We start from the raw sequence: 14,922 nt of genomic DNA on the forward strand, positions 1-14,922 counted from the left end.
AATTTGGCTCCAGGGCCATGGTGTACCTACAGGGCTCCAGAGAAATGGTGTCCCAAATGTGGTTCTGTAGCCCCATGACCAACACAAGATAATGCTAGTATAGAACATGAGAGTAAACACTGAAAAGTTGTAATTTGATAACACAATCTATATCTATTGATCAGATGATGAGAAAAGGAGCCTATTCTCTGCACGGTTTTGATTCTTTAGTTTTTAATATAGCTGACAAAAGTTAAATTGGGAGGTTTTAAGGTGGATCCTTCCAACTCTAGAACTCAGGAGTCAGAGGTAGGAAGCTGGTTAGAAGCTTAAGGTCAGTCTGGTTTACATATCAAATTCCAGGCCACCAGCCCTGTTGGGAAATGTCCTTCCCTAGAGAGATGTAAACAGTATCTACCTTCTCTTTATATGGCCCCCAGCAACAAACAAACTAGAGTATCACTCTGCCAGAGTTCACAGAGCTTACTCACAGAGCATGGGTGAAGGGCTTACTGGAGCATGGGAACCCAAAGCAGCCACACTGGAAAGCCTTCAGGCGGTATAGATGTTGGCTTCTCCAGAGCCAGGCGGATAGAGCCCCTCTTCAGTTAACCTTCCCCAGCGTTTTTACTCCACATCTCCTGAGATCCCATGCAATTAGGACAGACTTGCATACAAATGGTTGGGAGGATAAACTGGACTCTCCAGCGAGGCTCCACGACCCTCTTAGTAAAATGACTAGTGATAATCTCTTCCAAGCAGTCACGGCCAATTTGATGAAAATGGCAGCTGTTTTGCTTGGAAGAGAACTCTACAACAATAGCAAGACTCTGTCTTTCTCAAAGAACCAAAGAATGGAGCAGGGGACACAGTTAGTTGGCAGAGTGCTTTCCTAGTATCCAAGCCCTGAGTTTGCTACCCAGCTCTGCATAAACCAGATATGGTGGTGCATGCCTGTAATTCCAACACTTGGAAGGAGGTCTAGAAGTTCAATGTCATTCTTGGCTACATAGCAAGTTTGGATTACAGGAAACCCTGTCTCAAAAAAAATTTTTAAAAAAGTAAGAAAAACAACTAACAAAAATAGAAACTGGCTTCCCATGGCAGACAGTTGGGGAGTACTGGGCTGGCTAATTCATGCCTTTAAAGACACCGTGGGAAGCTCCTGGCCCAGCTTTTTGTCTTTGACTTTTGTGTTCCTAGAAACAGAGAGAGTGAACTAGGACTGAATCCAGAGGGCAGGGCTGGCAGGGTCAGGCCAGAGCATGGAGGGACCTGGTTCTGTTAGGGCTTCATAACTCAGCTCAGCCAGGCTGCTTGGTAACTCACTTTCCAAACTTCTCAACCAAGTCAGACTGGCCTATGACCTGCAGGTCTGGACGATATGGGGAGTGTACTGGGCAGTTTTCTGTAGCTGGCAAAATATTTAAGATAACAAAGAGGAATTTATTTTGTTTTCAGAGGTTTGTTCCACAGTTGCTTTGGTTTTATGGGTTTTTGGTGTGTGTGTGTGGGGGGGGGGGTTGGTTTTTTTTTTTTTGGCTTTTGGTAAGGAGAGTTATTTTTTTCATGGTGATCACAAAGAGAGCAAGCCAGTGTTGGGGAGTACCAAAATCCCCAAGGTCATTCTCCCAATGAATTAATTTCTTTATATTAGGCCAACACCTCCAATACCATCATATGGTAGGGACCAAACTTTTAATGCACAGGGACCATCTGAGATCACCAGCAAATGAGTTTTTTCTGTCTCTTGCCTCTCAGTCAGGTGACATCGGGGCATCAGGAGTGGGGACAAGTGTACCCTGTCTCTCCACCAAATGAAGAGATGGGGGGCCTCACGGTAAGATCTTCCCTTCTGAAGAGGGCAGGAAGTTGCAAGGAGCTCTGTGGTGCAGATGCAACCCTCTTACCACGGAGACCTTGTCTAGACCCGGGAACTGCTACGTCTGCAGACAGGGAGGAGACGCCTCGTGATCTGAAAGCGCAGCAAAGAGAATCTGAAGGCGAGTCGAGCGTTTGTCCGTGTATTTACTTTTAAAGCTCCCATACAAGTATACATTATGTGGCCAGCAGAAGGCCTCACCTTCCCCTGCTCCCCCTTTTCTCACCCCTTCTCCTTCCTATTCATCCCCCTTTTGCCCTGAACAATTTTACTCCTCTGTTCATGCTATCTATACATACATGATTTTATGTATCTCTCTATAAAAATCCAGAAACCACAAATGAGAGCAACCATATTAGGCTGAGCAGTTAATTAATCCTACCGTGGTGCTGAGGTGATAACTTGGTCAGTAAAGTGCTTGCAAGCACAAGGATCTGAGTTCAGTTCCCCAGAACCCATGTTGAAAAAAAAAGTCAGATATGATCACGCATGCTTGCCATCATAAACCAGAGGTGGCCCGTTCAGGAGGATCTCTGGGGCTCCCCGGCCAGCCAGCCTTAGCCAACTTGGCAAGTTCCAGGCCAGTGAGAGGTCTTGTTTCAAAAAACAGGGTCAGGGGTGCCTAAATGTTTGTGTGTGTCCTCTGTGCTCTACCAGGACAGCATGGAACAAAGATGCCTTCCCTGGTGCGCGCACACACATGCACACACACACATGCACACACACACATGCACACACATGCAGGACAATAATGACAATAGCGAAGGCAGCTTGAGCAAATGAAGAAGAGAAAATACATTCTGTGTGTGTTTCAGGGAAGAGTATTTCATGGGGGAGGGAAATAAATAGTGTAGGAACTGGCTGGGCCTGTGGCTCAGATGGTGGAGTGCTTGCTTAGTGGGCCCGAAGCCCTGAGTTTGGTTCCCAGTACCGAACTGGGCTCAACACTGGACTAGTAATCCTAACACTCAAGGTCATTCTTGGCTACCTAGGGGGTTCAAGGCCAGTCTGCCTGTAACCACACCTCACAAACAAATGACCAAACAAACAAACAAGCAAACCCACAACAATCCTTCCTGATGGCTTTGGTCCGAGGCTTTCTGTACCACCATGCACACTGCAGAGGAAGAACACACTCTGAAACACCGTCCCATGCATCTTAGCATCTACACGGCTCCATCCACAGACTTTTCACCTTACTGCTAAAACACCTGATTCCTGCTTGTTTTTTCCTTATAGCGTTTCCTACTTGTGACGTGAGATACGGTAGCCGAAGAATAGAGGTAAGATTAGTGCCAGCGTGTTTGACTTGATTAAAGAACAGTAAGCTACATCACAATACTTGGTGTCAAATCCTTAGTAATAGTGTGGAGGAAAACTTAAAAAACTAGGACTATTTTATGGAGAAGTCAATTATTCATGGGACTATTATCCCTTGCTCTGTGGGTTACTTCTCTGGGCAGTTTCCTGTCCCCTGCTTAGTAAGGTGACCGGGTCTCTTAGTGTTAAGTGTTCCTGCAGGTATTGCCACTATCAGGAAAGGGACCAAGGAGAGATAAGAATGAAAGTTGGGGACAGTGCTGTTTTTGCGGGCACTGGGTCAAGACCTCCAGGGACTAACCCTGTGACCTATTTTCTTACACATTTAAACACAGTAGAACTTGTGACCTGTGACCTTTCCCATAGGAATGAATTCTGTTGACTGCTAAGCAGAGCTCAGGGCTAGGCCTAGCAAAGGATCTGTGATGATTACAAGGATAGATTCTATTGGTGGAGGATGCAAACTCACGGGGCCTCTTCACAGGGATGCATTCTTTTCCCTTAAGACAAAGTTCAGGGATAGGGCCTAAACAATGCTTAGGATGCTGGGGAATCAAGAAGCCTGACTCATAGAATAGCAACGGGCCACCAGCTGATTGGCCACTTTTCACTCTGACATTCCAGGTGACTAGGCGTCAGCCATTTTCTTCCACTGAAGAAAACAGGCCCATGTGATTGGCAGTCCTGGTTTCTCCAGCACTTATTTGAAGCTGTGATTCCTGCCTCTTAGTTTTCTTTCTTTCTTTCTTTCTTTCTTTCTTTCTTTCTTTCTTTCTTTCTTTCTTTCTTCCTTCCTTCCTTCCTTCCTTCCTTCCTTCCTTTCTTTCTTTTCTTTTTTTGGTTTTTTGGGACAGGATTTCTCTGTGTATCTTTGGAGCCTGTCTTGGCACTAGCTCTTGTAGACCAGGCTGGCCTCGAACTCACAGAGATCTACCTGCCTCTGCCTCCCGAGTGCTGACATTAAAGGCGTGCGCCACCACCGCCCGGCTCCCTCAGTTTTCTTTCATTCAACTCTTTTTGTTTGTTTCTTTGTTTATTTATGTATTTAAATTTTTGAGACTGGGTCGCACTATGTAGCCCTGGCTGGCCTCAAACTCACAGAGATCCAGTTCCTCCTGCCTCTGCCTCCTGAGTGCTGAATGCAAGATGTGAGTTACTACACCACTCAACCTTACATTTGTCCAAGTCCCAGGTAATTCTTTGCCATTTGCCCCTACCTCCACGTTGGGGTGTTTTTCCTGCTTCTGTAATTTAGAAGGAGAGTTTCTGGGAAGATATTAATCATTTTTCAGTTCTCCCCTGGCCTTCAGTGTTATAGGAGACATAGAAACACCTGTGCACACCTGTGCATCAGCATGTGAGAGATACCTGTGCACACCTGTGCATCAGCATGTGAGAAATACCTATGCACACCTGTGTATCAGCACGTGAGAGATACCTATGCAACCTGTTATTAGCACACGAATGATATATGTGCCCACCTGTGCATCAGTACATGAGAGATACCTGTGCACACCTATGCATCAGCAAAAGAGTGATATCTACCTGTGCACACCTGTGTATTAGCATGTGAGAGATACCTGTGCACATCTGTACATGAGTACTGAGAGTGCCTTTGAAAGGGACTTCCTAATACTGGGAGGCTCCTCTCTCCCTCCTCCTCCCCCCCCCCCCCGTGTGTGTGTGTGTGTGTGTGTGTGTGTGTGTGTAGATGTTCATGTGTTGTTTCCTGGGCACTGTCCACCTTGCTTTCTGAGACAGGGTCTCTCACTGGCCCGTTACACTATGCTCTTCAGTCAGCAAACTCCAGGGATCTGTTTTATACCCCACCCCAACACTTGGATCCCAAACTTGCTTCACCCTTGCTAGCTTTTCAAATGTGGGGTCTGGAGACTGAACTCAGTTGTTTGTACTTGTAGGGCAAGCACTTTGCTGACTAAGCCATCGCTTCATTCTTTATTCCCTATTTTTTGAGAAATGGGAAAAAATTCAGGCAATAAAATTGAGGGAAATATGTTTCACCTAACACCTGAATTTCTAATATCTGGGGTTTTTTTTCCTACCTGCTTACAACTGAAAATTTAAGTCATAGCTCTCAATCACTATGAACAATTCATGTTTATAAATGATATGATATAGTTAGATATGGAATTTGTATATATGAGAAAATGTCACAAAGATAAAACTGACTAGTTTAACAGGCTCAACTGCTGTCGTTTGCATTGCACTGCCCCCTAGAGGTCAGACCTAATTAAAACTAGCTGAGTTTGAAACACTTTGGAGGGCAAAGGAGAATAAAGAGCTATTGAAGAGACTGGAGAGATGGCTTAGCGCTAAAGAACACTTGCCACTCTTGAGGACCTGGGTTCAGTTTTTATTACACATATGGTAGCTCACAACCACCTGTACTCCAGTTCCAGGTGATCCGACAGACACCCTTTGGGCATGAACATGATACATATATGCCCTTACACACAGGCAAAGCAGTCATTCATACACATTAAATAAGTATTTTTTAAAAGGGTACTGAGGTGGTCATTTTTTTGTTTAGAGACTGTCATGCAGTTCAGACTGTCCTCAAAGTTGCTCTGTGGCTGAGGATAACCTTGAACTCCTGATCCTTTGGTCTCTATTTCCAGAGTCCTGGGATCACAGATATGCACTACCACATCCAGTCTGTGGGCTGCTGGGGGTGGGATCCAGGGCTTTCTGCATTCTGGGAAAACACTACCGACGGAGCAGCCTACCCAGTTCTAACTTTCCAATTCTAAAGCTGTCCCCAACTAAACGACTCAGCAAAGCACGGATGAGGTTTTGTTCCGCAATCCCTGAGGTCATCCATCATGAAGGACTGTTGTAGGACAGGCGACAACACATTTAAATGGATCTCAAGAGGGTTTCAAAACAGTTTAATCCATCCTTTGGAAACTAAAAAGAAAAGAGAAAGAAAATATTTTTCATCTTAAAACTTAGCATTTAAGCTGGTGTGGTATTGCACATCTTTAATCCCAGCACTCAAAGAAGAAGCAGATGGATCTCTGAGTTTGAGGCTAGCCTGGTCTATAGAGTGAGTTCCAGGACAGTTGGGCTACACAGAGAAACTGTCTCAAGAAAACAACAACAAAAAACCAAAGCAAAATAACAAATAAAATACATATATATTTATGTAACTATGAGTCTTGACATATAAATTTGAGCTTTGAATTTTTTTAATTTGATAAATATGTGTGTTTTGTCTACATGCATGTCTGTGCACTTTGTGTATGCGTGCTGCTGTGGAAGCCAGAAGAGGGTGTCAGATCCCCTGGGACTAGAGTTACAGGCTGTAAGCCACTATGGGAGCTGCTCCCAGAGCAGCCAACATTCAGCCACTGAGCCATCTCTCCAGTCCCCTTACTTTAGCTTGAAAGAAGGATTTATTTTGCTATTTTTAATTATGTTTACATATGTATCTCTGTGTATGTGTGCTGTGTGCATGCAAATGCCTGAGGAGGTCAGAGGCATCGAATCCCCTAGAACTACAGCTGACTTACAGGCAACTGTGAACCACCCAACATGGGTGCTGAGAACCAAACTTAAGTCCTCTGCAGGAGTAATCCTTACTCTTAATTTCTGAGCTATCTTACAGCCCCTAATTACATCTTTTAAAGGAATTGCTTAATCTTGGTTCTGAAAAGTACTAAGAATGATATTTTAGTTTTATATTGATTTCCCCCCCTCGTTTTTGGTATTGAAGAATCAACCTAGGGTTTCATGTATGCGAAGTATACACCATACCCTTGAACCAAATCCCAAGCTTAGAGATTTATTTTTTTAAGTTATTTATTTATTTATTTATTTATTTATTTTTGGTTTTTCGAGACAGGGTTTCTCTGTGGTTTTGGAGCCTGTCCTGGAACTAGCTCTGTAGACCAGGCTGGCCTCGAACTCACAGAGATCCGCCTGCCTCTGCCTCCCGAGTGCTGGGATTAAAGGCGTGCGCCACCAGCGCCCGGCTAAGATATTTATTTTTATTTTGCTTGTATGTATGTGTGTGTGTGTGTGTGTGTGTGTGTGTGTGAGAGAGAGAGAGCAGAGAGAGAGAGAGAGAGAGAGAGAGAGAGAGAGAGACTATGTTTATGAGGACAGTTTGGGGGAGTCAGCTCTCTCCTTGCACCGTCTGGATCCCAGGAATCAAACTCAGGTCACCAGGCTTGGTGGCAGGAGGCTCCTTTACCCAACAAGTCATCTTGCCGGCCCTGATTTAGGTTTTATTTTATGTCTGGATGTATTTATTTGCTTGTTTGTCTGTTTATTCGCAAATACTCTATCCCAGGCTGTATACAGTCTATGCCTTACATTTCTCTGGTCCTCTTGCCTCCACCTCCCCTGCATGGGGTTAAGGAGTGTACCTGGTGCCCTACTTACATGACGCTGGGGCTCAAACCAGGGTTTCATGCATGCAGATAAGCACTCTACTAACTGAGCTCTACCCCAGTGCCAGATTTTGGTTTGAAAAATTGTGATCTTGCCTGACAGTGGTGGCGCAGGCTTTTAATCCCAGCACTCGGGAGGCAGAGGCAGGCAAATCTCTGAGAGTTCAAGGCCAACCTGTCTACAAGAGCTAGTTCCCAGGACAGGCTCCAAAGCTACAGAGAAACCCCACCTTAAAAAAAATTGTGATCTTTCTGGCCTGTTGATATATTGATGTAGCCGGATGTGGCTAAGTGGTAGAGCATTTGTCCAGTATGCACAGGCCCTGGATTTGATCCCCAACTATGAAAAAAAAATGCAATGGAAGCAGAGGCAGGCAGATTTTCAAGTTTGAGACCAGCCTGGTTTCTGACTTTAAGTCAGGGAATATGGTACTTAGATATTTTTCTGCATTTATTGTTTTCTTTCTCTTTTTTTAGTTTCTGCTGCCACCGCTATCTCTCTTGCCCATGAGATCTTGTGTCCTCGATGTGGAAAAGAATCACAAGTTCCCAAGACACAGGGAGAGAAGAGTCCCAAGCCTCACCCCCTCTGTTCCTAAGCTCTTGGAGCCTCTTAGCCAGTCAGCTGAGTTTAGCTCATCAAAGAACCATCAAGATGTCACATGGAAGGGACCAGCAGAACAGAGCCTCAGGGCTTCTGACAGTGCCATTTGGTCTAGAAACTTGTTCTCTTTCCAGAAGTTGAACCATCCCAGAAGACAGGGGGGAGTGGCGGAGAGTTGGCAATCCCAGGAAATGGAAGGATGGGAAAAAACTGAAACCTCTTGCTTGGAAGAAGGGCGAGCTTTGGTTTCCTGTGAGAGGGTCAGTGAAGGCAACCTTCCCATGGGGAAGGAGAGGGGTGGTGAGTGCCATGCTAGTGAGACGAGGAAAGGGGGTGAGGACTCCCAGGATCCTTCACTGAGCAAAAAAGAGGGCTCAACAGCCAGAGAGTTTGAACAAGATTCAGAAGTTGTGTACACCACTCTCAGCAAGCCGCTGGTCACCTCGAATGCAGAAATAACCCCAGCTGAGGAAAAAGAGAACAGACATGAGAAAGGTCCTGATCCCAAAAGCAACTCTTTACCCAAAGCCGGATCAACGGAACCACACTCTGTGTTAGAAGAGGTTAGTGTTCTTAAGAATGTACCCGGTATGAACTCTGATGGCCCCACTGAAGAGCTCCTAGAAGGTCACAGAGACACAGAACAGAACAAAAAAATATCGGCAGAGGAATCAACCAAACCAGAAACGAATGGAATGGTGCCTCTTATCCAAATAGCATTCCCTGGAGAAGAAACACCCAGGGAGCCAGCCACAGCTAAACCAAACCTCCAAAAGAGAAAGCACACAGCACAGAAGAGCAAGAGTTTCAACACACTTGCTCAACAAGAGCAGGACAAACTCCAGGCAAATACTCACAGAGCCAAGTTGGAGTCAAGGACCAAGGCAAGAAACAGACCACCTCCCACGCTCACCGTTTCTATTCAAGCTTCCATTAAGCCCAACAGGCATACAAACAACATAAAAACTCAAGTGTTCCCTGCTTTGGAACTCACAGACCCCAGACCTCATCTGTCGCCCAAGTTTCAAAGGAGAGCGCCTCTGACAGAAAAGAAGAAATCAACACATCAGATCCAGAAATCCAAAAAGCAAGCATTTCCTCGAATCAGTAAAAACTCAGGTATCAAAAAGCCAAGTGTTCCCCTCTCGGTTGAAACAACAGACCCAAGGCGGCACTTCCTGGATTTGAAGTATAGTGACATGTTCAAAGAAATCAATTCGACTTCCAATGGACCAGGCATCTACGAGATGTTTGGGACTCCTATTTATAGTCACATTCGAGAGGCGGAAAGGCATGAACACAGATATTACCATGAGATATGCAGAGCTCCCCCGGGCCGATGCATCGCCAGTAAATGCCAGCCTTCCCAAAGTGACAGAAGTCGCAATAGCAGAGCAAGACTTCTTCAGAAGAGACCACATGTTAAACCCCCAAAGTCTTCCCTGGGTCTCAAGGAAAAGCACAGAGGGTTAATTTCTAAAGAAAAGGGTTGCAAGGCTTCAGGTAGCCATGCAGAGGGTGGCGTTTCAGAACCAGATTGGCAGGTGAAATCTTCAGGAAATGGCTTTCTGTCTGCCAAAAATGAAGTTCAACTCTCGAACTTGACGCCAATCCCTGAGCAAGCCCCTGAAGAGAAAGAAACCCCTCCTGTCTCGAATCTGTCCATTGTTGAGGAAATCTTCCCAGAGGAAGGTGCCGAGGAAGGAGGTATTTTTGCCAGTGACATACTGACCCAGAGCCTTGGAGATCTGAAGGAGCTTGAACAGCGGCACCACCAGACCCTGCTCGTCCCTTCAGAAAACAGCTGGGCTGTGCTGAGCAACAAGAGTTTAGGCAAGCTTGTGTCCCCAGAAACACAGGATCTAGACCCTCTTGACAAAGTAACTGCTGAGCAGGTGTTCCTCGATTACCTGGAATTCGATAGTCTTTCAGACAAGTCTAAAACACCCGTGAGCCTTTCGAGTTTCTCTTTCCACGAGAACCTAGAAGGCGCACCTTCCCCCACAGAACAACACTGGACACGTTCTTTGGATCAGGATAGCTTAGAAAATAACTCTGTCACTTATCAAACACTTGGAAATAGCTCACCAGAAATCTTAGACCCAGTAAAGAATGAAGAATTGACGGATGAGTTGCTAGGTTGTCTGGTAGAAGAACTGCTCGCACTCGATGAGACAGATAACGGCTCCTGCCAAAGAATGACAAAGGAGGCAGATGCGGAAAACTTGAACCTTGTCTTTAGTAGCAGAGGGAATACCATCGAAGAGTTGGACAGAGAGACAGCAGACGTCAAACTGCAGGTTGGTCTGATTGGCATCAGAGGTGTGCTGGGGGGGAAGGACCTCAGAGACAATCTGGTTCAAAACCCTTATTTTTAGTTACGTGTGTGTGTATGTGTGTGTGTGTGTGTGTGTGTGCTTGCAAGTGCACAAGTGTGCACACATGTGGCATGACATGTAGGTAGAGGTCAGAGGATTCCTTTTGGGTCTTCTCTCTCCTTCCATCAGTTTGGCTCCCGGGATCAACTTTAGATCATCAGGCTTAGTGCCGCCTTTCACTGAGTTAGTGGTTCTCAACCTTCCGAGTGCTGCGACCCTTTCTCATAACATTATTTTGTGGCTTCTTCATAACCGTTATTTTGATACTGTTATGTTATGAATCATAATGTAAATATCTGGTATGAGACCACTGTTGGGGCGGGACCCAGAAGTTGAGAACCACTTCACTGAGTCATCTTGCTGGCCCCTAAAAATCCTTATTTTTTAAATAAAGAATCATGAATCCCAAATAGTAATTTTTTCTTTTTGTTTTCTTGGGACAGGGTTTCTTTGTGTAGCCCTAGCTGTCCTGGATCTTTCTCTCTCTCTCTCTCTCTCTCTCTCTCTCTCTCTCTCTCTCTCTCTCTCTCTCTCTCTGCAAACCAGGCTGGCCTCGAACTCAAGGAGATCCACCTGCCTCTGCCTCCTATACTGGGATTAAAGGCATGTGCCATCACCGCCAGGTTTAGGCTACAATTCTTTACTGTGTCTGTTTTCTTCTTTGAGACAAGGTCTCTTGTAGCCCGGGCTGGCCTTGAACTTATTACACAGCCGAGGATGACCTTGAACTTTTTTTTCTTTTTTAATGAATTTACTTTACATCCCAACCACAGTTTCTTCTCTCTCCTCTTCTCCCTCCAATTCCCTCCGCATCTACACTCCCTCGGAACCCACCTGTCCTCTGCTTCTGTTCAGCAAGGGGCAGTCCTCCCATGGGTATCAGCAAAACATAGCGTGCCACCTTGTCATAAGACTAAGCACTTCTGGTTGTATTTAAGCTGAGCAAGTTAATCCAGTATGAGGAACAGGGTCCCAAGAGCCAGTCAAAAGCATTAGGGACAGTTCCTGTTCCCACTGCTATGAGTCCTACAGGTAGACCAAGCTACACACTGTTACTATGTGCAGAGGGCTTAGGTTGGTTCCGTGTAGGCTCCAGGCCTTGAACTTCTAATCCTCCTGCTTCTGCCTGGTTTACGTGGTGCTGGGGATGGAACACATTCATTTGGGAATGAATGCTAAGCAGGGACTCTGCCTGTTGAGCCGCATTCCGAGTTCTCATTGTGGTCTTCTGGAATTTAGCTAGTTTGACGCTCTTACCTTGAGATCACCTGGAGTAGATTAACAGAGCAAAACTATTTAAGTAGGTCGGTATTTTGTTCAATGATGACATTTTCAATCAATGGCAGAGAATTTCTAATGATCATCAGACAGTTACAAAGTTGTCAGCTCTAGACCCTCATGATTGCCTAGCAAACAAAATGAAACAAAATCTCACAATGTTTGAAGTAAGTTTATGAGTTTGTGTTGTATCACATACACTCAAAGCTGCTCTAGGCTGCATGCGGCTGCGGTGGGCTGCATGCGGGTGTGGTGGGCTGCACGTGGGTGTGGTGGGCTGCATGCGGGTGTGGTGGGCTGCACGTGGGTGTGGTGGGCTGCATGCGGGTGTGGTGGGCTGCGGCTGCACGTGGCTGTGGTGGGCTGCATGCAGGTGTGGTGGGCTGCAACTGCACACGGGTGTGGTGGGCTGCAACTGCACGCGGGTGTGGTGGGCTGCGGCTGCACGCGGGTGTGGTGGGCTGCACGTGGCTGTGGTGGGCTGCAGCTGCACGCGGGTGTGGTGGGCTGCGGCTGCACGCGGGTGTGGTGGGCTGCGGCTGCACGCGGGTGTGGTGGGCTGCGGCTGCACGTGGGTGTGGTGGGCTGCATGAGGTGGCATTATTTGTAATCACAGCACCTGGGGCAGAAAGGCAGTAGGATCAAAAGTTTGAGGTCATCCTTGGTTACATAGTAAGTTGGAGGCCAGCCTGGGCTACCTGATACCTTGTCTCAAAAAAGGAGGAGGAGGAAGAGGAGGCAGATCTGTTGTGTTCTCATCAACTTCCCACAACAAGCCAGAGTTTAATGGTAATTCTTTTCTCATTTTCCCAGAGGTGTATTAATGGGTTCAGGATATATGACAAGGAGGAAAACTTTCTGAACTCAAATGAAAAGAAGACACTTTCCGACAAGAGTTTAAAACACGAAGAGGCTGTGTTCTGGACCAAGGGTGAGGTCCTTGGGAGAGGAGCATACGGCACAGTAAGTTCACCTGAACCCCAACACTAGAACTCTCCACCGTCCCCACCCCTCTCTCCCCACTCTCTGTACTTAGAGCATTTTCAGCTGGAAGCCGCAGAAAAACCCAGACTTCCTTCGAGAGGAATATGTTTCTTTCTTTATGCATCTGAAAGGAGTGGAATTGATTTGATGTTGGCATGGATGGTTTTAGAGACTTAACCATTTCCTAATGGGCTGTCTCACGGGCTCTGCCCTGGCTCTTGCTCTCAGACAGTGACCATGCACTTCCAGCCTCTCTGCATTCCAAGTTCAAGCCCTGCCCTAACTTTTTTTCATTGCTTCCACAAGACACTGGACAAAAGCAGCTTAAGGAAACAATGATTCATTTTGGCTCACAGTTGGAGAGTCTAGTTTATCTGGAGGAGGAAGTCCTGGTAGCGGGAGCTCACACGGCATCCACAGTCAGGAAGCAGAGAGATGGGCTCTGTGCTCAGCTCCCTTTCTCTTTTTATTCAGTCCAGGACCCCAGCTCGTGGGATGGTTCCAGCCACATTCAGGGTTAGTTAACCAAATTTAGAAATTCCCTCACAGACATGCCCAGATGTGAGTCTCGTAGATGAATCTAGATTCTGTCAAGTTGCTAGTCAATAGTAGCCATCATCACGAACCTATTGGGAAGGAAGTCTCTCCCTCCAGAGGCTCACCATAGCAGTGGAAACAGGGAGACTTACTACATGGGGCCAAACTCTAATGCTGTTCTTTGTGTTTGGGGAATTGCATAACGACCCCCTAAAGTTTTGGTGGTCTAAAGAGTACTGCATAGACAGATGAAGAATAGACTGACCCGGGCCCAAATCTGTGGGTCTTTAGCTGGGGACGCTCCAGGAACCCACAAAAAGGCGAGATGAACATGAGCCCCAGAGTACATCAGAAATCACATTACAGTCCTGCTTCCTTCTCTCTCTGGAGGACTCTATTCTGACTTAACCCTGCTGTATTCTTTTGGTGAGGGGTTTTCCCAGACCAGCATCTGATATTCTCATCAGAGAAATACGTGAGGCAAATGTCATGTCGCTTTTAAGGGAGGATGGGGCGATGACTCAGTTGGTAAAGTGCTTGCTTTGCAAGCATGAGGATCCGAGTCTGATCCCCAGTGCTTAGATAGAAACTGGGTGCTGGGCCACACACCTACAATCTCAGCACAGGGGAAGAAGGGACGGGAGGGGCCCTACGGCTCAATGGCCAACCTAATTGGAGAACTCTATGTTTAGAGAGAGACTCTGTCTCAAAATAAATAAGTAAATAAATAAGAGAAGCAATTGAGTGAGATATCCGACGTCAGCTCCTGGCATCCATTTGCACACACAACCCCACAGACACATCTGACCACATCTGGTGCAGCGAGACACACTGTAATCCTGCACTCGGGAGGAAATGGCAGAAGAATCAGGAGTTTAATGTCATCTTCAGCTACAAAGTGAGTTTGAGGTACCCTAGGCTACATAAGACATGGTCTTCAAAAGACAAGAGAAAGGCTAGAGAGATGGCTTGTTAGTTTAAAACACTTTCTGTGCTCCTAGAGGACTTGAGTTCCATTCCCTGCCTATGTCCTCATTGGGCAGCTCATAACCATCTACAACTCCAGTTCTAGGTGATCCAACTTCTTCTGCCACACACACACACACACACACACACAGAGAGAGAGAGAGAGAGAGAGAGAGAGAGAGAGAGATACGTGCAAGAAAGATACACACATAATTACATGAATAAAAATAAAAAGACAATCTTTTTCTAGACAGGGTCTCACTATGTAGACCTGGCTGACCCACAACTGTGTAGACCAGGCTGACCCACAACTGTGTAGACCAGGCTGACCCACAATTCTGTAGACTAGGTTTTCCTTGAACCAACTGAGATCTCCCTGCCTCTGCCTCCCATGTGGTGAGATAAAGGCACGTGTCAAGATGTCCAGCTTTGAAAAAACAAGACAAGCAAGCAAAAAAAAAATCATAGAAACTCATCTAAAACTACAAGGCTGGGGGATGATAAATCAGTGTGCCACCTGTCCATCATGCTTGCTCACTGCCATCTCGAATGCAGAGTTTGCTTAACTATGTATCACTC

General features: G+C 46.1%; 1 protein-coding gene across 1 annotated transcript in view; it reads left to right on the plus strand.

The window, feature by feature from the left end:
* Map3k19 (mitogen-activated protein kinase kinase kinase 19) overlaps nucleotides 1–14,922 on the plus strand; it is a 40,460-nt gene that overhangs the window by 22,660 nt on the left and 2,878 nt on the right. The window contains exons 9-12 of the mRNA XM_057770568.1: nucleotides 1,741–1,982; nucleotides 3,101–3,144; nucleotides 8,074–10,500; nucleotides 12,670–12,819. Coding sequence (XP_057626551.1) covers nucleotides 1,741–1,982; nucleotides 3,101–3,144; nucleotides 8,074–10,500; nucleotides 12,670–12,819 — 2,863 coding nt within the window. The remainder of the gene's footprint in view (nucleotides 1–1,740; nucleotides 1,983–3,100; nucleotides 3,145–8,073; nucleotides 10,501–12,669; nucleotides 12,820–14,922) is intronic.

Source organism: Chionomys nivalis, chromosome 5 (genome assembly GCF_950005125.1).
Source record: "Chionomys nivalis chromosome 5, mChiNiv1.1, whole genome shotgun sequence".
Lineage (NCBI taxonomy): Eukaryota > Metazoa > Chordata > Mammalia > Rodentia > Cricetidae > Chionomys > Chionomys nivalis.